The 20,262-nt window shown below is 45.6% G+C and overlaps 1 protein-coding gene across 1 annotated transcript in view; it reads left to right on the top strand.

The window, feature by feature from the left end:
* LOC145345624 (dynein axonemal heavy chain 8-like) overlaps window positions 1-20,262 on the top strand; it is a gene marked incomplete at its 3' end in the record, with an annotated part of 1,250,971 nt that overhangs the window by 1,200,385 nt on the left and 30,324 nt on the right. Inside the window, exons 80-82 of the mRNA XM_080193458.1 lie at window positions 1,885-1,990; window positions 5,700-5,952; window positions 14,815-15,005. Coding sequence (XP_080049584.1) covers window positions 1,885-1,990; window positions 5,700-5,952; window positions 14,815-15,005 — 550 coding nt within the window. The remainder of the gene's footprint in view (window positions 1-1,884; window positions 1,991-5,699; window positions 5,953-14,814; window positions 15,006-20,262) is intronic.

Below are 20,262 nucleotides of genomic sequence, written 5' to 3' on the forward strand. Positions count from 1 at the left end.
GAGAAACAGGTAAAATTGGGATTCTTACTGAGAAACAGGTAAAGTCGGGATATTTCTGAGTCACCGGCACAAAGCATGCGCATAACTAATGCGCTCTGGGATTATGGACTCTCGTGTTTGATAGGGTTCCCCATGGTAGGTTCATGAAGAGGGTAAGAAGGTGTGGAATAGAACGGAAGTTGGCCAATTGGATAGATAACTGGCTGCCTCATAGAAGACAGAGGGTGGTGGTGAAAGGAAAATTTTCAGACTGGAGGCCAGTTACCAGCGGTGTACCACAGGGATCAGTGCTGGGTCCTCTGCTATTTGTGATTTTTATCAATGAAAGAGGGGGCTGAAGGGTGGGTTAGTAAATTTGCTGATGACACCAAGATTGGTGGAATAGTGGATGAGATGGAGAGCTCTTGTAGGCTGCAAAAAGACATTGATAGGATGCAGAGCTGGGCAGAAAAGTAGCAGAAAGAATTTAACCCTGATAAGTACGGGGTGATTCATTTTGGTAGGACAAACTTGTATGCGGATTACAGGGTCAACGGATCTGAAGAATGTGGAGGAACAGAGAGATCTTGGGGTTCATATGCACCGATCTTTGAAGGTTGTCACTCAAGTGGATAGAGCCGTGAAGAAGGCTTATAGTGTGTTAGCGCTTATTAACAGGGGATTTGAGTTTAAGAGCTATGGAGTTATCTGCAACTATACAGGAGCTTGATGAGACCACATTTGGAATATTGTGTGCAGTTCTGGCCACCTCACTATAAGAAGGATGTGGAAGCATTGGAGCGAGTGCAGAGGAGATTTACCAGGATGCTGCCTGGTTTAGAGGGTAGATCTTATAAGGAAAAGTTGAGGGAGCTGGGGCTTTTCTCTTTAGAGCGGAGGAGGATGAGACGCGACTTAATAGAGGTTTATAAGATGATGAAGGAGATAGAGTGGACGTGCAGAGACTATTTCCTTGGGTGGATGTAGCTCTTACTAGGGGCCATAACTTTAAGGTTCATGGTGGGAGATATAGGAAGGATGCCCGAGGTAGGTTCTTTACTCAGAGAGTGGTTGGGGTGTGGAATGCACTGCCTGCTGTGATAGTGGAGTCGGACACTTTAGGAACTTTCAAGCGGTTATTAGATAGGCACATGGAGCACACCACAATGATAGGGAGTGGGATAGCTTGATCTTGGGTTTGGACATAGCTTGGCACAACATTGAGGGTCAAAGGGCCTGTACTGTTCTATGTTCTATGTTCTATGTAATACTTGGAGCTCAACATTTTTAAGTTGTCAGTGCTTTTTGCAACATTCTAAATGAAGGTACATCATAAATTGTCTCCTAGATATAACAATGACAAGTTAACATAACAATCCTCAGGTAAGAGAAGGAACTAAAATACAGAACTTCAATACAGACGCAAAATACCCAGAGTGCCTCAGCCATGTCTTCTGCCTCCACACAAAAAGAAATTATTTTTTCCTCAATTGGTCAACCCTTCGTTTGCTTGCTCTTTATACTTTGATAATAAGCTTTTGCATCCTTTTCTGTGACCCACTAATCAATTTCATACACTCTGTCATTCTCAGCCCTAGTAGGTGCAGACTTGATTGGCCAAATGGCCTACTCTGCACAGTAGGACTTCGATGATTCTATTTGCTCCTCATCTTTTCTTCAATTTTCCTCTGTAATTTTTCTATGGTAGAAATAATGAATGTACAGAGTTTTCAAGACACACACTTAACCGGCTAAATTGTCCAAGGACATTGCTTCACGAAAATCCCCTCTCTTGACCTACGATTCTACATTTGTTTGGCATTGTACCTTGAAGTAACACTTTACTTTTTCTCCTCATTGATTCAGAGCAACTGTTTGAACTATTTCCCATCTATGACCATTTAGGAGCTGGAAGCAGAGCGTGTGCAGCTGATAGAGGAAGTCACCGCCAATAAACGCAAGATGAAGGATTTGGAAAATAATCTTCTATTCAAGCTCAGCACTATCAAAGGTAAAAAGCTCACATTCCACATATTCGTCCCTTATGCTGCTACAATCCCTGCAACTAATATTTTGCACCAGTCTGATTAAAAATAGTTCAACACAATACAAAGCAAAATCTGCAGATACTGGAAATCTGAAATCTAAAAACATGCAAGGAGGAAATACTCAGCAGATCAGTGGAGACAGAAACAGGGCTTCCCGACTGCAACATGAACAAGGAAAAGAACTTTCTTCCAAACTGGAGAAAGACAGAAATGGAATTGTTTTTTAATGGATTAGGGTATGGGGAAGAAGAAGATGATGGGTTGGAAGTTAGGAGAGATTAACTAACAAAATATTTCACAGTACAAAAGGCAAAGGTAATGGTTCAGAGTAGATATAACAAGCAGAATAATGAATAGCTGTGTCCCAAAGCAAAGAAGGAGAAACAAAGTTTGAGACCAAAAAAAAGAAGCAAAATGTGGAGAAAGATTTTATAGACTGAAATTGTTGAACTAATGAAAATAATGGGCAGGATTTACTGAGCAACCAACTGCATGTTTTGTGGGCACTGTGTCATTGGCCAGTGCTGAGGTATTCTGGTTCTTTTGTTGTAAATATGGTTTCCCATTGAATGCAACCCTCGAGGCCAAGAAACCCTGCCGACAGAGGGTGCGTTATCAGCAGGACTAAAAGATCCTGCCAGCATGAACAGCCAAAAAACTCTGGCCAATAATAGCCATGATGTGGAGATGCCGGCGTTGGACTGGTGTAAACACAGGAAGAAGTTTTACAACACCAGGTTAAAGTCCATCAGGTTTATTTGGTAGTAAATGCCACTAGCTTTCAGGGCTGTGCCCCTTTGTCAAGTGAGTGGGGAGTTCTGATCACAAACAGGGCATATAAAGACACAGACTCAGTTTACAGAATACTGATTAGAATGCGAGTCTTTGCAGCTAATCAAGTCTTAGACATGCAGACAATGTGAATGGAGATAGCATTAGGCATAGGTTAGAGAAATGTGTATTGTCTCCAGACAGGACAGCAAGTGAGATGTTGCAAGCCTAGGTAAGTCATGGGGGTTACAGATAGTGTGATACGAACCCAAGATCCCTGTTGAGACCGTCCTCATGTGTGCGGAACTTGGCTATCAGTTTCTGCTCAGTGACTCTGCGCTGTTGTGTGTCGTGAAGGCCGCCTTGGAGAACACTTACCCGAAGATCAAAGGCCGAATGCCCGTGACTGCTGACAGGAAGAGAACAGTCTTGCCTGGTGATTGTCGAGCAGTGTTCGTTCATCCCATAGCATCTGCACGGTCTCCCCAATGTACCATGCCTCAGGACATCCTTTCCTGCAGCATATCAGATAGACAACATTGGCCAAGTTGCAAGAGTATGTGCCATATACCTGGTGGATGGTGTTCTCACATGGGATGATGGCATCTGTGTTGATGATCCGGCATGTCTTGCAGAGGTTGCTGTGGCAGGGTTGTGTGGTGTCATAGTCACTGTTCTCCTGAAGGCTGGGTAGTTTGCGGCGAACAATGGTCTGTTTGAGGTTGTGTGGTTGTTTGAAAGCAAGTGGGGATGTGGGGATGGCATTGGCAAGATGTTCATCTTCATCAATGACATGTTGAAGGCTCCAGAGGAGATGTCGTAACTTCTCCACTCCAGGGAAGTACTGGATGACAAAGGGTACTCTGTCCACCATGTCCCGTGTTTTACTTCTGAGGGGGTCGGTGCAGTTTTTCACTGTGGCGCATCGGAACTGTCGATTAATGAGTCGAGCGCCATATCCTGTTCTTATGAGGGCATCTTTCAGCATCTGGAGGGGTCTGTTGTGATCCTCCTCATCTGAGCAGACCTTGTATATATGAAGGGCTTGTTTGTAGGGGATGGCTTCTTTAACATGTTTAGGGTGGAAGCTGCAGAAATGGAGCATTGTGAGGTTACCTGTGGGCTTGCGGTACAATGAGGTGCTGAGGTGACCGTCTTTAATGGAGATGTGTGTCTCCAATAATGCAACCGATTCTGGAGAATAGTCCATGGTGGGTCTGATGATGGGATGGAACTTGTTGATGTCATCATATAGCTGTTTCAGTGATTGTTCACCATGAGTCCAAAGAAAGAAAATGTCATCGATGTACCTAGTGTATAGCATCAGTTGAAGGTCCTGTGTGGTGAAGAAGTCTTGTTCGAGCCTGTGCGTGAAGATGTTGGCATATTGAGGTGCAAATTTGGTCCCCATGGCTGTTCCGTATGTCTGGATGAAGAACAGGTTGTTGAAGGTGAAGACATTGTGGTCCAGGATGAAGCGGATGAGTGGTAAAATTACATCTGGAAACTGGTAGTTGGCGGCGTTGAGTACTGAGGCAGTTGCAGCAATGCCATCGTCATGGGGGATGTTGGTGTCGAGAGCCGAGACATCCATTGTGATGAGGAGTGTCCCTGGTTCAACTGCTCCATGTGTGCTGAGTTTCTGTAGGAAGTCCATAGTGTCGCGACAAAAGCTGGGGGTTCTTTGTACGTGGGTTTCATGATGCCCTCGACGTAGCCGGAGAGGTTCTCGCACAGGGTCCTGTTGCCCGATACGATGGGACAGCCGTGTGTGTTTGCCTTGTGTATCTTTGGGAGGCAATAGAGATCTCCAATGCGGGGAGTACGTCGGATGAGAGCACAAAGGGTACTCTGAACATCCAGATCAAAGATCTTGATCAGAGTGTTGAGTTGACGGGTGTGTTCTTTGGTCGGATCTGCGAGTAACTGTCTGTAGTGTCCTTCGTTGTTCAGTTGTCGGTACACTTCTTTGCAGTAATCCATTCTGTTCAATATGACGATGGCCCCTCCTTTGTCTGTTGGTTTGATGACAATGTTGCCGTTGGTCTTGAGAGCGCGGATGGCATTGCGTTGTACTTGGGTGATGTAGGGGGCTGTCTTGCGAGTGCGGTTGATGAATCTGGTGTTGACGCACCTCCTGATGGCTTGGGCATGCACGTCAAGTTGAGGGCAGCAGCCTTCCGAAGGAGTCCAATTGGACTCTTTCCTCTTTGGTTGCTGCACTGAGGATCCCTCTGTCAGCTGTTTTGGTTTGTTGGCTGTCTCACTGTGTTCGTTGTTGGCCTCTTGGGGTTTGTGGAAGAACTCCCGCAACCTCATTCACCTGATGAATTCCTCTGTGTCTGTTGCAAGACTGATGGGGTCCATTTTGATGGTGAGGCAGAAATTGAGCCCTCGTCTGAGAACTTTGATTTCATCTGGTTGAAGTGTGTAGTCCAACAAGTTGACAATGGACTTCCCTGCAGTGTATTGGTTTTCATTGTGGTACTGGGGGAGGCTTGGTTGCTGCTGGTGGTGATGCCGAGTTTCTCAAGTTTCCTGTTCTTGGTGTGCATGTAGTTGTCTCATCTGCTTGGCAGAGAACTCCCCATCACCTGACAAAGGGGCAAAGCCCCAAAAGCTCGTTGCGTTTACTACCAAATAAACCAGTTGGACTTTAAACTGGTGTTTCAGATTTCTTACTCTGTCATTTTATTATTATCCTGAAGAGAGTATTAAACTGAGATTTGTAAATCTTCTCAGGAGGGAGATAATAAGGCTTGTGCAGAACATAAACACTGGCAAAGGTTGTGTTGAGCCAAGTGGCAGCTATTTCTGAGCTGTATATACCATGGACTTTGTGAATTCTGCCCAGAATCATGAGGAATGAGGTCTTGATCAGCTCAATGGGCTTCTTTTCAGGCTCCCTGGTGGATGATGAGTCTTTGATTGGAGTTCTTCAGATAACAAAGACAACAGCAACTGAAGTTAGTGAGAAGTTGCATGTAGCAGCAGAGACAGAAATCAAGATTAACACGGCACAGGAGGAATACCGACCAGCAGCCACTCGTGGCAGTATCCTGTATTTCCTCATCACTGAAATGAGCATGGTTAACATCATGTACCAGACGTCACTTGCACAATTTTTGAAATTGTTCGACCTCTCCATGGCCAGGTATGCTTCTCAATAGTGTTAGGGTGAAATATTGCTGTTAAATGGTTTACAGAAAGGTTTACAGAAAGTAATCAAACCAAATGACATGTGCAGATGTGAGACTGGCGCCATCAATGAATCTCAAAAAATGCTGGGAATCTGTCAGATAAATACAAAGATTAGAAACACACAGAGGAAATGGGCAAAGAGTCATTTTGAGGTTGTGAGTTACCAGATATGTATTTGGGAAACCAGACGAGAGAAACATAGGGGCAGGAGTAGACCAATCAGTCAGTCAAGCCTGCTCCGCCATTCAACACCATCCTGGATGATCATCCACTTCAATGCCTTTTTCCCATATCATTCTCATGTCCATTTATGTCGTTGGTATTTAGACATCTGTCAGTCTCTACCTTAAACATACTCAATGGCTGAGTTTCCATAGTCCTCTGGGGTAAAGAGTTCCAAAGATTCACAACTCAGTAAAAATATCTTTCCTCATCCCAGTCCTAAGTTGCTTCCCCTTATTTTGAAATTGTGCCTCCGAGTTCTAGACTCCCCAGCCGAGGGAAACATCTTACCCTGTCCATTCCATACACGATGTGGAGATGCCGGCGTTGGACTGGGGTAAACACGGTAAGAAGTCTCACAACACCAGGTTAAAGTCCAACGGGTTTATTTGATAGTAAATGCCACAAGCTTTCAGAACGCTGTTCCTTTGTCAGGTGAGTAGAAGGTTCTGAAACAGGGCATATAAAGGCACACACAGTTTACAGAATACCAATTAGAATGCATGTTTTTACAGTTAACCTGCTATTCATGTCTTAAAGGTGCAGACAATGTGAATGGAGATAGCATTAGCATAGGTTAAAGAGATGTGTATTGTCTCCAGACAGGACAGCAAGTGAGATGTTGTAGGCCCAGGCAAGTCATGGAGGTTACAGATAGTGTGACATGAGCCCAAGATCCTGGTTGAGGCTGCCCTCATGTGTGCGGAACTTGGCTATCAGTTTCTGCTCAGTGACTCTGCGCTGTCGCGTGTCATGACGGCTGCCTTGAAGAACATTTACCCGAAGATCAGAGACCGAATGCCCGTGACCGCTGAAGTGTTCTCCAACACGAAGGGAAGAGTCTTGCCTGGTGATTGTCAAGCGGTGTTCATTCATCCTTTGTCATAGTGTCTGCATGGTCTCCCCAAAATACCAGGCCTCGGGACATCCTTTCCTGCAGCGTATCAGGTAGACAATGTTGGCTGAGTTGCAAGAATATGTACCGTGTACCTGGTGGATGGTATTCTCACGTGTGATGACGTCATCCATGTTGATGATCCAGCATGTCTTGCAGAGGTTGCTGTGGCAGGGTTGTGCAGTGTTGTGATCACTGATCTCCTGAAGGCTGTGTAGCTTGCTGCGGACAATGGTCTGTTTGAGGTTGTGCAGTTGTTTGAAGGCAAGAAGTGGGGGTGTGAGGATGGCCCTGGCGAGATGTTCATCTTCATCAATTACATGTTGAAGACATGCAACTCGGCCAATGTTGTCTATCTAATACACTGCAGGAAAGGCTGTCGCGAAGCATGGTACACTGGGGAGACCATGCCGACGCTATGACAACGGATGAATGAGCACCTCTCGATAATCACCAGGCAAGACTGTTCTCTCCCTGTTGGGGAACACTTCAGCGGTCATGGGCGTTTGGCCTCTGATCTTCAGGTAAACGTTCTCCAAGGTGGCCTTCACGACGCACAACAGCGCAGAGTCACTGAGCAGACTGATAGCCAAGTTCCGCACACATGAGGATGGCCTCAACCAGGATCTTGGGTTCATGTCGCACTATCTGCAACCCCCATGACTTGCCTGAAGTTGTAACATCTCACTGTCCTGTCTGGAGACAATCCGTATATATTTAACCTATGCTAAGTCTATCTCCACTCACATTGTCGGCATTTTTAAGACTTGCATAGTAGGTTAGCTGCAAAAACTCACATTCTAATCGGTATTCTGTAAACTGTGTGTGCCTTTATATGCCCTTCTCTGATCAGAACTTTCCACTCACCTGACGAAGGAACAGCATTCTGAAAGCTAGTGGCGTTTACTATCAAATAAACCTGTTGGACTTTAATCTGGTGCTGTGAGACTTCTTACTGCATTCCATTCACTACAGTGGGACCAGAGAATTGGCTGTGGGTGAGGTCAGAGAATTTGGCCTATTGTGAATAGCTGGGGTCCAAGCACTGATCCTTGTGGTACCACACTAGGCACAGCCTGTCAACGTGAGAACGACCCATTTATCCCTATTCTGTTTTCTGCCTGTTAGCCAATTCTTAACCCATTGTCTCCTATTCTATGTGTCTAATTTTGTTCATCAACCTCCTATTGGGAAATCTTTCTGAAAAACCAAGTATGCAATGTCCACCTTTATCAATTCTGTTAGTAACATTCCCATTCATAAATCTATGCCAACTATGCCCAATCAGGTTGTTATCCAAGTTATCACATCATTTAGAATAGATGCTAGCATTTTCCTGACTGCTGATGTATGCCTAATAGGTCTGTTTTTCCCCGTTTGCTACCTTCCGATCTGAAAGAACCTTCCTCGAGTCGGTTGGATTTTGGAAGATGATCACCAATGCATCCGTTATATCTTTAGCAACCTCTTGCAACATTCTGGAATGCAGAATATTGGGTCCCATGAACTTAAACCTGCAGTCCCATTAATTCCTCTAATAACCGTCTTATTAATACTAACTTCAGTGAATTCATCAGTCTCTCTTGTCCCTTTTGACCTTGAATTTTTGTTTCTTCCTCAAGACAAGTACAAAGTAATCATTTGGCTTTTCTGCCACTTCTCTTTTCCCCATTATGAATTCTCCTGACTCTGCCTATAGCAGACCCACAGATCATAGAATCATACAGCCCAGCTTCATACCCAAGGAAGGATGTGCTGGCCTTGGAGGGAGTCCAGAGATGGTTCACAAGAATGATCCCAGGAATGAAGGGCTTACATAGAAACATAGAAGATAGGAGTAGGAGGAGGCCACTTGGCCCTTTGAGCCATCCAACTCAATATCCTAATCCTGCTTTTTCCACGTAATCTTTGATCCCATTCACCCCAAGTGCTATATCAAGCGGCCTCTTGAATACATTCAATGTTTTGGCATCAATTACTTCCCATGATATTTCCTGTCATTTGAGGAGTGGTTGAGGAAATTGGGTCTATACTCAATGGAGTTTAGAAGGATGAGAGGGGAATCTAATTGAAACTTACAGAATACTGGGAAGCCTAGATAGCGTGGATGTGGAGTGGATGTTTCCACTGGTGGAGAGACTAGAACTTGAGGGCACAACCTCAGAGTGAAGGGACGCTCCTTTAACACTGAGATGAGGAGGAATTTCTTCAGCAAAAGGGTGATGAATCTGTGAGAGTCATTGCCACAGAGAGAGCTGTGGTGGCCAGGCCACCGAGAGTCTTTAAGACAGCGGTAGATAGGTCCTTGAATAATAAGGAGTTCACAGGTTACGGGGAGGAGGCAGGAGAATGGGGATGAAAATCGTGGTGTGGAGATGCCAGCGTTGGACTGGGGTAAACACAGTAAGAAGTCTCACAACACCAGGTTAAAGTCCAACAGGTTTATTTGGTAGCAAAAGCTACTAGCTTTCGGAATGATGCTCCTTCGTCAGGTAAGTGGGAGTTCTGTTCACAAACAGGGCATATAAAGACACAAACTCAATTACAGAATAATGGTTGGAATACGAGTCTTTACAGGTAATCAAGTCTTAAAGGTACAGACAATGTGAGTGGAGAGTGGTGGTTGTCGAGTGGTGTTCATTCATACGAATGAATGAACACCACTCGACAATTACCAGGCAAGACTGTTCTCTTCCTGTTGGCGAACACTTCAGCAGTCACGGGCATTCGGCCCCTGATCTTTGAGTAAGCGTTCTCCAAGGCGGCCTTCACAACACACGACAACGCAGAGTAGCTGAGCAGAAACTGATAGCCAAGTTCCGCACACATGAGGACGGCCTCAACTGGGATCTAGGCTTCATGTCATACTATTTGTAACCCCCATGACTTGCCTGGGCTTGTAAAATCTCATTAATTGTCCTGTCTGGTGACAATACACATCTCTTTAACCTGTGCTTAACGCTCTCTCACTCACATTGCCTGTACCTTTAACACGTGATTACCTGTAAAGACTCACATTCCAACCATTATTTTGTAAATTGAGTTTGTGTTTTATATGCCCTGTTTGTGAACAGAACTCCCACTACTTACCTGATGAAGGAGCAGCGCTCCAAAAGCTAGTGGCTTTTCTGCCAAATAAACCTGTTGGATTTTAACCTGGTGTTGTGAGACTTCTTACGATGAAAATCATATCAGACATGATTGAATGGCGGAGCAGATTTGATGGGCTGAATGGCCTAATTATGCTCCTACATCTTACGATCTTATGGACCACCATGGGGCACCTCAATGGCCTCTGGTTCCACTGGTGAGGCCATCACGTCTGGTCCCTGTTGCAGGGGGCCATGCATGATCCTCACTGGGAAGGACGATCATGAGCAAGGCTGCTAAGGCAAGTCAGTCCGGATGATTGCATCCTGGGCTCACTAATCATCTTTAAATTAAGATTTAAATATTAAAATCAACCTGGCGCCCTTCCCAGACACAAGGCTCATTATGCCAGAAATTCAAGGCCGGTATCATAGCGAGAGGCGAGAAATCACAAACCCCGTTTTCACCTCTCCCGCGATCTTACTGGCTCACCACGCTGATCAACCAGTGTGATAAGCTGGTAAGATCGCCCCCGATGTATTTACTATGTATTTATAAACAATGTCTGACAATTGTGCATTGTATTATTACACGTCTCCCTTTCTGAGGAACGATGTTCTTGTTCTCGAGAGTGTGTAGCAAAGGTTTACTCGGCTGATTCCAGAATGGTGGGACTGATGTATGAGGAGAGGTTGACTAGGTTAGGATTGTTTCGTTGGAGTTCAGATGAATGACGGGGGGAATCACAGAGAGATTTATAAAATTCTAACAGGACTAGATGGGATAGATGCAGGAAGGATATTCTTGATGGTGGGGTTGTCTAGGACCAGGGGTCACAGTCTGAGGACAGAGGTGCGGAAATGTTTCTTCACCAAAAGAGTGGTAAGTCTGTGGAATTCATTAACAGTAGTCAATGCCAAAACATTAGCTCTTGGGGCTAATGGGATCAAAGGTTAAGGGAAGAAAGCAGGATTAAGCTATTAAGTTGGACAATCAGCCATGATCATAATGAATGGCAGTGCAGGCTCGAAAGGCCACATGGCCTCCTCATGCTCCTATCTTCTATGTTTCTATGTTTTCCCTCAGCAGAAGGTAGGTCTGCTGAGGAACAGTGGAGGATCTTTAAGGAGATCTTTCTTGGTGCTCAGCAGAAATTTATTCCGATGGTTAAAAAGGATCGTAGGAGGAGAGATAATCAGCCGTGGATAACGAAGGAGGTAAAGGAAAGTGTTAAATTAAAAGCGGATGCGTTTAGAGTAGCTAAGAGTAGTGGGTGAGAAGAGGATTGGGAGAGGTTTAAATGACAACAAAGAATGACAAAGAAGCTGATAAAGAAGGGTAGGATAAACTATGAAGCTGGGCTAGCGTTTAATATAAAAAAGGATAGCAAGAGTTTTTATAAATATATATAAAAAGGAAGAGGCTGACTAGGGTGAACGTTGGACCCTTAGAGGATGAGAGGGGGGACTTAGTGGTGGGGGATGGGGAAATGGTAGGGGCCTTGAATAACTTTTTTGTTTCGGTCTTCACAGAGGAGGACGTGAATAATTTGCCGGGTGTTAGCGATGGAAAGATGGTAGGAGTGGAGGGCCTGAATGACATTATTGTTAGTAGAGAGGCAGTGCTTGACAGACTGGGGGGAACTGATTGTGGACAAGTCCCCAGGACCGGATGGAATGCATCCAAGGGTTCTGAAAGAAATGGCGGAGGTGATAGTGGATGCCTTGGTGGTTATTTTCCAGACGTCGCTGGATTCCGGGGAAGTGCCGGAAGATTGGAAAACGGCTAATGTTACGCCGTTGTTTAAGAAGGGTGGCAGGCAAAAGGCAGGGAATTATAGGCCGGTTAGTTTAACGTCTGTTGTAGGTAAAATGTTAGAATCCGTGATCAAGGAGAAAATACCGAGGCATCTTGAGGAGAATTGTTTGATAGAGCAGACGCAGCACAGTTTCGTTAAGGGGAAGTCGTGTCTGACGAATTTATTGGAGTTCTATGAGGATGTGTCTAGGGCGGTGGATAGAGGCGAGCCGGTGGATGTGGTCTTTCTTGATTTTCAGAAGGCGTTTGATAAGGTGCTGCACAAGAGGTTATTACAGAAGGTCAGGGGGCATGGAGTTGGGGGTAGGGTGTTAGCGTGGATAGAGGATTGGTTGTCAAATAGGAGGCAGAGAGTGGGGGTCAATGGGTGCTATTCGGATTGGCGGTTGGTGACTAGTGGAGTGCCCCAGGGGTCGGTGCTGGGGCCTCAGCTATTTACCATTTATATAGATGATCTGGAGGAGGGAACCGAGTGTATGGTGTCGAAATTTGCTGATGACACCAAGATTGGTGGAACGGCAAATTGTGCGGAGGGTGTGGAGAGTCTGCAGAGGGATCTAGATAGGCTGGGCGAATGGGCCAGGAATTGGCAAATGGAATTTAATGTTGGTAAATATGAGGTTGTCCACTTTGGTCTGAATAATGGTAGGAAGGACTATTACTTAGATGGCAAAAAACTGCAGCATGCGACGGTGCAGAGGGACCTCGGGGTCCTTGTGCATGAGTCGCAAAAACCCAGCCTGCAGGTGCAGCAGGTGGTCAGGAAGGCGAATGGGATGCTGGCCTTCATCGCAAGGGGGATTGAATATAAAAGTAGGGAGGTCTTGCTGCAGCTGTGTAGGGCATTGGTGAGGCAGCAGCTGGAGTACTGTGTGCAGTTTTGGTCGCTGCACTTACACAAGGATATTTTGGCCTTGGAGGGAGTGCAGAGGAGGTTTACTCGGCTGATGCTGGAGTTGAGGGGGTTGAACTATGAGGAGAGGCTGAATAAACTAGGCTTGTACTCGTTAGAGTTTAGAAGAATGAGGGGAGATCTCATTGAGACATATAAGATGATGAATGGGATGGATAGGATAGAGGTGGAGAGGCTCTTCCCACTCAGAAAGGACAGTAGGACTAGAGGGCACAGCCTCAAGATAAAGGGGGGGCGGTTTAGAACAGAGTTGAGGAGGAACTTCTTCACTCAAAGGGTGGTGAATCTCTGGAATTCTCTGCCCGTTGAGGTGGTGGAGGCTGCCTTGCTAAATATTTTTAAGACGCGGGTTGATGGGATTTTGATAGGCAAGGGGATTAAGGGTTATGGGGAGAGGGCGAGAATGTGGAACTGAGCCACGACAGATCAGCCATGATCTTATTGAATGGCGGGGCAGGCTCGAGGGGCTAGATGGCCTACTCCTGCTCCTACTTCTTATGTTCTTATGTTCTTATATTAGCAACCCCAGGGAGATAACACTTTGCCTCTAACACCGAATGACTATTAATAATTATGAATGCTGTTCCACCTAATCATTTGCCCATTTTGTTTGTGTCCCTGTTTGATGTAGCAACTCTTGATGTTACCTGTTCCTCCAATTGAACTGGCTGGATTTGCAGCTTTTAAAGTCTATTAGCAGTATCTAGACTTATCTAATTGATTAGTTCATGTACAGGCTATAGGAAAAAAAGATTGCAATTGGGTCAGCAAGTACAAAATTACAGCGTAAGGTATGCTTTATAGTTCATCACTTCCACCACAAATGGCATCGACTACCATCATTGTTTCTTTAACTCCAAATATTCTCTTCATGTAAAGTTGTTTTGCTGCTTTGGTCACACAGTTTGGGTGGACAGTAAAATGTACATGTTTTGAACAGCTGTTATTATAATGTAGCAATAAGTAATATACTGAGGTTGTTGGAAATCTTAAATTCAAATGAAAAATGTGGAAATGCTCAGCAGACCAGGCAACATCTGTGAAATGTAGTTCTATGTTCAATGACATTTTATGAGAACAGTGTTGAAGGGTTATTGACCTGAAATATTTACTCTACATTTGGTTGGACTTCTTTTCAAATACAGTGCACAATTGTGACCTCCATACTTCAAGATGGATATAGAGGAACTAAAGGCACAAACAAGAATCATAAGGATAATGTCATAACTGTGAGGTTAAAACTCGTCTCTCATTCAAACAGATAGCTGATTGGTCTTGAAAATTCTAAACATTTTAGCAGGGTAGATTTCTGAAGAACACAAAATTATGCCATTTCATGACATAGACATGAAAGCAATAGGAAAGTTGAGAAGAAATTTCTGCTTAGAATTGAGGGGGTGGTTAAAATAATGTTGAGGGAAATAAGGGGTAACTGCAAACATACATTAAATTAATTTATAAGTGTCACAAGTAGGCTTACATTAACACGGCAATGAAGTTTCTGTGAAAATCCCCACACTAGTCGCCACACTCCGGCACCTGTTGGGCACACTGAGGGAGAATTTAGAATGGCCAATGCACTCAACCAGCACATATTTCAGACGGAAGGAGAAAGGAATTAACTGTCATGCCAATAGGGTTGGAATTTGGCTGGTGAAGGATTATGTGGAGCCGAAGCATAGATCAGTTGGGCTGATTGCTTTGTTTCTGAAAGTCTAGATAACTCTACATAGACCTTTTTCTAAATAACTGGAAGGTTTCAACACAAAGCTCACCTTTCTGTTCCACAAATGAAGAACTGCTTGTGATACATTTTTATTGAAACTAATTCTGAGTTTGGCCAACACACTAGTTTTCTGATTTTCTTTTCCATGTAGATCTAAGAAGTCGCCTATTGCTGCCAAACGAATCAGAAACATTATTGACTATCTGACCTATGAAGTTTTTAAATATTCAGTGCGTGGTCTTTATGAAACTCACAAGTTCCTTTTCACTTTGTTGCTGCCTCTGAAGATAAACCTTGAGCGAGGATTCATCAAGCATAATGAATTTCAGACCCTGATAAAAGGTATCACACTTTGCCCAGAAGAATCTCAGCTGAAAGTAGAAAATTAAGTAATGAAGCTATCCTTTTCTATGTACTTGAAATGGATGTCCCGATTATAGAATTTGTTTGAGTTTTTTTTAAACAACCTAATGTCCTGATGACCCACTCCATTCCTGGAAGTGCAACAAAGAAGGAATTCTGGGCACTGGCCTAGTTGCAAATCCCAATTTCAATACTATTCAGCAGTTAGTCAGTAACACATTCTGCCTACTGTTGCTCAGTGCTGTCAAGGGGATTGTACGAAACATCTGGGAGGATTAAAAGGCCGACAGCCTTTTAATCCTCCCAGATGTTTTACGGGAAGGGCAGGACTGGCAGCTGAATGTTCCTGGGTACAGGTGTTTTAGGTGTGACAGAGGAGGGTTGAAGAGAGGTGGAGGGGTGGCACTGTTAGTCAAGGAAAACATCACAGTAGTGCAGAGGGAGGACGATATGGAAGAGATAGGGATTGAGTCGCTGTGGGTGGAGTTGAGGAATAAAAAGGGAGAGATCACATTGCTAGGGGTGTACTATAGGCCACCCAACAGCCCAAAGTCAGTGGAGGAAGGCATTTGCAGGGGCATTTTGGACAGGTGCAGGAAGAATAGAGTGGTTGTAGTGGGTGATTTTAATTTTCCCGGAGTGAATTGGAGGGGGCCTAGAGCTGGGGGTACGGAGGGAGAGGAGCTTGTGAAATGTGTTATGGAAGGGTCGCTAGAACAGTATGTAACTAGCCCGACTAGGGGAGGGGCTATACTGGATTTAGTGTTGGGAAACGAGCCGGGGCAGGTGGGTGAGGTAGAGGTAGGCGAACATGTGGCGAACAGTGACCACAAGTCCGTCTACTTTAGGATAAAAATGGAAAGGGACGAGTGCCGGCCGAACGGGAGTGTGCTGAACTGGGGAAAGGCGAGCTATAGCAGGATTAGGAGGGAGCTGCAGCAAACTGATTGGGAGGGACTGTTAGCTGGCAAGTCCACGGTTGGCAAGTGGGAGGCTTTTAGGGACAAAATGAAATGGTTGCAGGGGAGGTATGGTCCGGTTAAGCGAAAGGATGGGAAAGGTAGGATTAGAGAGCCGTGGATTACGGGGGATATTGAAGACTTGGTCAAGAAGAAGAGGGAGGCGTATGTTAGGTCAAAACAAATGGGTATGGAGAGTGCGCTGGAGGAATATAGAGAGAGTAGGAGGGAGCTAAAAAGGGGAATTAGAAGGGCGAAGAGAGGGCATGCGATGGCTTTGGCTGGTAGGATTAAGGAAAATCCTAAGGCATTTTATTCCTATATTAGAGGCAAGAGAGTAGTTAGAGGGAAAATTGGTCCTCTTAGGGACAAGAGTGGAGAGTTGTGTATTGAGTCGGAGGGAATGGGGGAGCTCCTGAATGAATACTTTGCGTCGGTATTCACGAAGGAGAGGGGTTCGGAATCGTGCGGTCTCTTGGAGGGAGCGGAGGTTCAGTTGCAGGATATAGTTATTACGAGAGAGGAAGTGCTAGGGCTTTTAGGTAGCGTAAGGACGGATAAAGCTCCGGGGCCTGATGGTATTTATCCCAGGCTGCTTAGGGAGGCGAAAGATGAAATTGCTGGGCCTCTGGCGCACATCTTTGTCTCTTCTTTGGACACAGGTGAGGTCCCAGAAGACTGGAGGGTAGCAAATGTGGTCCCGTTGTTCAAAAAAGGTAGTAGGGATAACCCTGGGAATTATAGGCCGGTGAGTTTGACGTCGGTGGTAGGGAAGTTAATGGAAAAAATACTTAGGGGTAGGATGTATGAGCATTTGGAGCGTTGCGATCTGATTAGGGATACGCAACATGGCTTCGTTAGAGGGAGGTCTTGCCTTACGAATCTGGTGGAATTCTTTGAGGAGGTGACAAAAACGGTTGATGATGGGAGAGCCGTTGATGTCATCTATATGGATTTCAGTAAGGCGTTTGACAAAGTCCCTCACGGTAGGCTGGTAGAAAAGGTTAAGGCGCATGGGATACGAGGCCAGGTAGCTAGGTGGATTGAGAACTGGCTGGGAAATAGGAGACAGAGGGTAGTTGTGGAGGGGACCTTGTCGGGCTGGAGGCCAGTGACCAGTGGTGTGCCGCAGGGCTCAGTACTGGGACCTCTCCTCTTTGTAGTCTACATAAATGACTTGGAAGAGGGCGTAGGTGGTGTGATCAGCAAGTTTGCTGATGACACCAAGATGGCAGGGTTGGCGGGTACGGAACTGGATTGTCAGGTGATACAACAGGATATAGATAGGTTGGTGCAGTGGGCAGATAGGTGGCAGATGGAATTTAATCCTGACAAATGTGAGGTGATGCATTTTGGAAGGAATAATGCAGAGAGGAGCTACGTGATAAAAGGTAGACCGATTAGGAGTATAGAGATACAGAGGGACCTGGGAGTGCAGGTTCACAAATCCATGAAGGTTGCGTCACAAGTGGAGAAGGTTGTTAGGAAGGCTTATGGAATGCTAGCCTTTATAGGAAGGGGTATAGAGTATAAAAGCTGCCGTCTAATGCTTCAGTTGTACAGAACGTTGGTTAGACCGCATTTGGAGTACTGCGTCCAGTTCTGGTCACCTTACTACCGGAAGGACGTGGAGTCTCTGGAAAGGGTGCAGAGGAGGTTTACCAGGATGTTGCCTGGCATGGGGGGACTGGGTTACGAGGAGAGATTGAAGAAACTGGGGCTATTCTCCTTGGAAAGACGGAGATTGAGGGGGGACATGATAGAAGTATATAAGATACTGAAGGGAATAGATAGAGTTAATAGTGAGAGACTGCTCCCTAGACTGGGTACGAACACGAGAGGTCATCATTTAAGGATGAGGGGGGGAGGTATAATTTGGAGGTGAGAAGAAGGTTCTTTATGCAGAGAGTTGTGGGGGTCTGGAATGCGCTACCGAGTAGGGTGGTGGAGGCAGGAACGTTGGACTCGTTTAAGATGCAGTTAGATAGGCACATGAGTGAAACGAGGATGGAGGGTTATGGTAGGGGCTATTAAATAGGGTTAAACCTCGGGAGACACCGGAAGGGCAGGCTGTATGATTAATATTTTTTGTCTTTATTCCACAGGTGGAGGTCCACCTCGTGTCAAGCGAGGGGCATGCACACGGCGGGTCGTGCGTGGGCTGCTCTTGGAAGTCCAGGAGTGGCCTAGTACTTCATGTCGGTGTGTGTGCTTGATCCTGGACCGATAGACGGGCGCCGCAACAGCTCAGTGACTAGCACTGCTGGCTGTGCAGACACATGGATTTGGGCCCGTGTCTGTGGGAGTTTGCGCATTCTCCCTGTGGTTGCGTGGGTTTCCTCCGGGCGCTCCGGTTTCCTCGCCCACCCCAAAGATGTGCTCTTAGGCTGATCGGTTTTTACCAAATTGACACTATTCTCCCCTGAATCTGACTGAGTAGGGTTCCATTCGTAGACATGCAGGGTAGAATAGGTGTAGGGTGATGCGGCGGCGTGGGCTCGTTGGGCCGAAGGGCCTGTTTCCTGTGCTGGGTTGTTCTTTGTTCTTTGTTCTTTGTTTTTAGCAACTTCAAATAATCATCAAAAGTGAAATGAATGAAGAGAAAAGAGGGCTAAGACATTGGACCATGAGTCAATGAAAAGCAGTTTTTTTATACTCACACTGCGCTCAGAAGAAATTATCTATTTCTGATGCGTTGTGCCATGCTGAAGGAGATGGCAGTAGCTGTGAATGTTATTTTTCTGACTTAAATAATGGTCTGGCAATTTAGTCCCCAATCTACAAGAATAATTGTATTGCATTTAGTGTCTTCTACCGTGAAGACAGATAAAAACATTTGTTCAAAGTGTCTGCTGCCATTTTTTTGTTTCTGATTAATTTCCCAGGCTCATAGAACATAGAACATAGAACACTACAGCACAAACAGGCCCTTCGGCCCACAAGTTGCGCCGATCACATCGATACCTACCAATCCATAGAACCACTTGTAACTTGCAATGCCATTAGATCCCATGTACTCATCCAGAAGTCTTCTAAAAGACCCCAGCGAGTTCACCTCTACCACCAGCGACGGCAGCCGATTCTACTCACTCACCATCCTCTGAGTGAAAAATTTACCCCTAACATCTCCTCTGTACTTGCTTCCCAGCACCTTAAACCTGTGTCCTCTCATAGCGACCATTTCAGCTCTGGGAAATAGCCTCCGAGAATCCACCCTATCTATTCGTCTCAACATTTTATAAGCCTCTATCAGGTCGCCTCTCAACCTTCGTCTCTCCAGGGAGAAGAGACCTAGCTCCCTCAACCTATCTTCATAAGGCATGCCTCCCAATCCAGGCAACATCCTTGTAAATCTCCTCTGCACCCTCTCAATAGCTTCCACATCCTTCCTGTTGTGAGGTGACCAGAACTGCACACAGTACTCCAAGCGGGGTCTGACAAGGGTCCGATAAAGTTGCAGCATTACCACCCGACTCCTAAACTCAATCCCTCGATTAATGAAGGCCAGTACACCATACGCCTTCTTGACCACATCCTCCACCTGCGAGGCCGGTTTAAGAGTCCTATGGACCCGGACTCCAAGATCCTTCTGCTCCTCTACACTGCTAAGACTCCTACCCTTGATATTGTACTCCTGCATCCCGTTGGTCCTGCCAAAATGGACCACTACACATTTATCCATGTTGAAGTCCATCTGCCACTTCTCCGCCCAGTCTTGCATCCTATCTATGTCACGCTGCAACTTCTGACACCCCTCCAGACTATCCACAACACAACAACCTTCGTATCGTCGGCGAACTTACTACCCCATCCCTCCACTTCCTCATCCAGGTCATTTATGAAAATGACAAACAGCAAGGTCCTAGAACAGATCCCTGGGGCACTCCACTGGTGACCGACCTCTATGCAGAAAAAGACCCATCCACAACCACACTCTGCCTTCTGCAGGCAAGATGTGGATGTGCCAGCGTTGGACTGGGGTAAACACAGTAAAAAGTCTGACAACACCAGGTTTCAGTCCAACCGATTTATTTGATAGTAAACTCACTAGCTTTCGAGGTTTCCCTCTTCATCACCTGACGAAGAGGGAATCCTCGAAAGCTAGTGAGTTTACTATCAAATAAATCGGTTAGACTGAAACCTGGTGTTGTCAGACTTTTTTCTGCAGGCAAGCCAGTTCTGGATCCACAAGGCCAAAGCCCCTTGGATCCCATGCCCTCTCACCTTCTCAAGAAGTCTTGCATGGGGGACCTTATCAAACACCTCGCTGAAGTCCA

The sequence above is a fragment of the Carcharhinus amblyrhynchos genome, chromosome 7, assembly GCF_965287045.1.
Source record: "Carcharhinus amblyrhynchos chromosome 7, sCarAmb.v2.hapA, whole genome shotgun sequence".
In the NCBI taxonomy this organism is placed as follows: domain Eukaryota; kingdom Metazoa; phylum Chordata; class Chondrichthyes; order Carcharhiniformes; family Carcharhinidae; genus Carcharhinus; species Carcharhinus amblyrhynchos.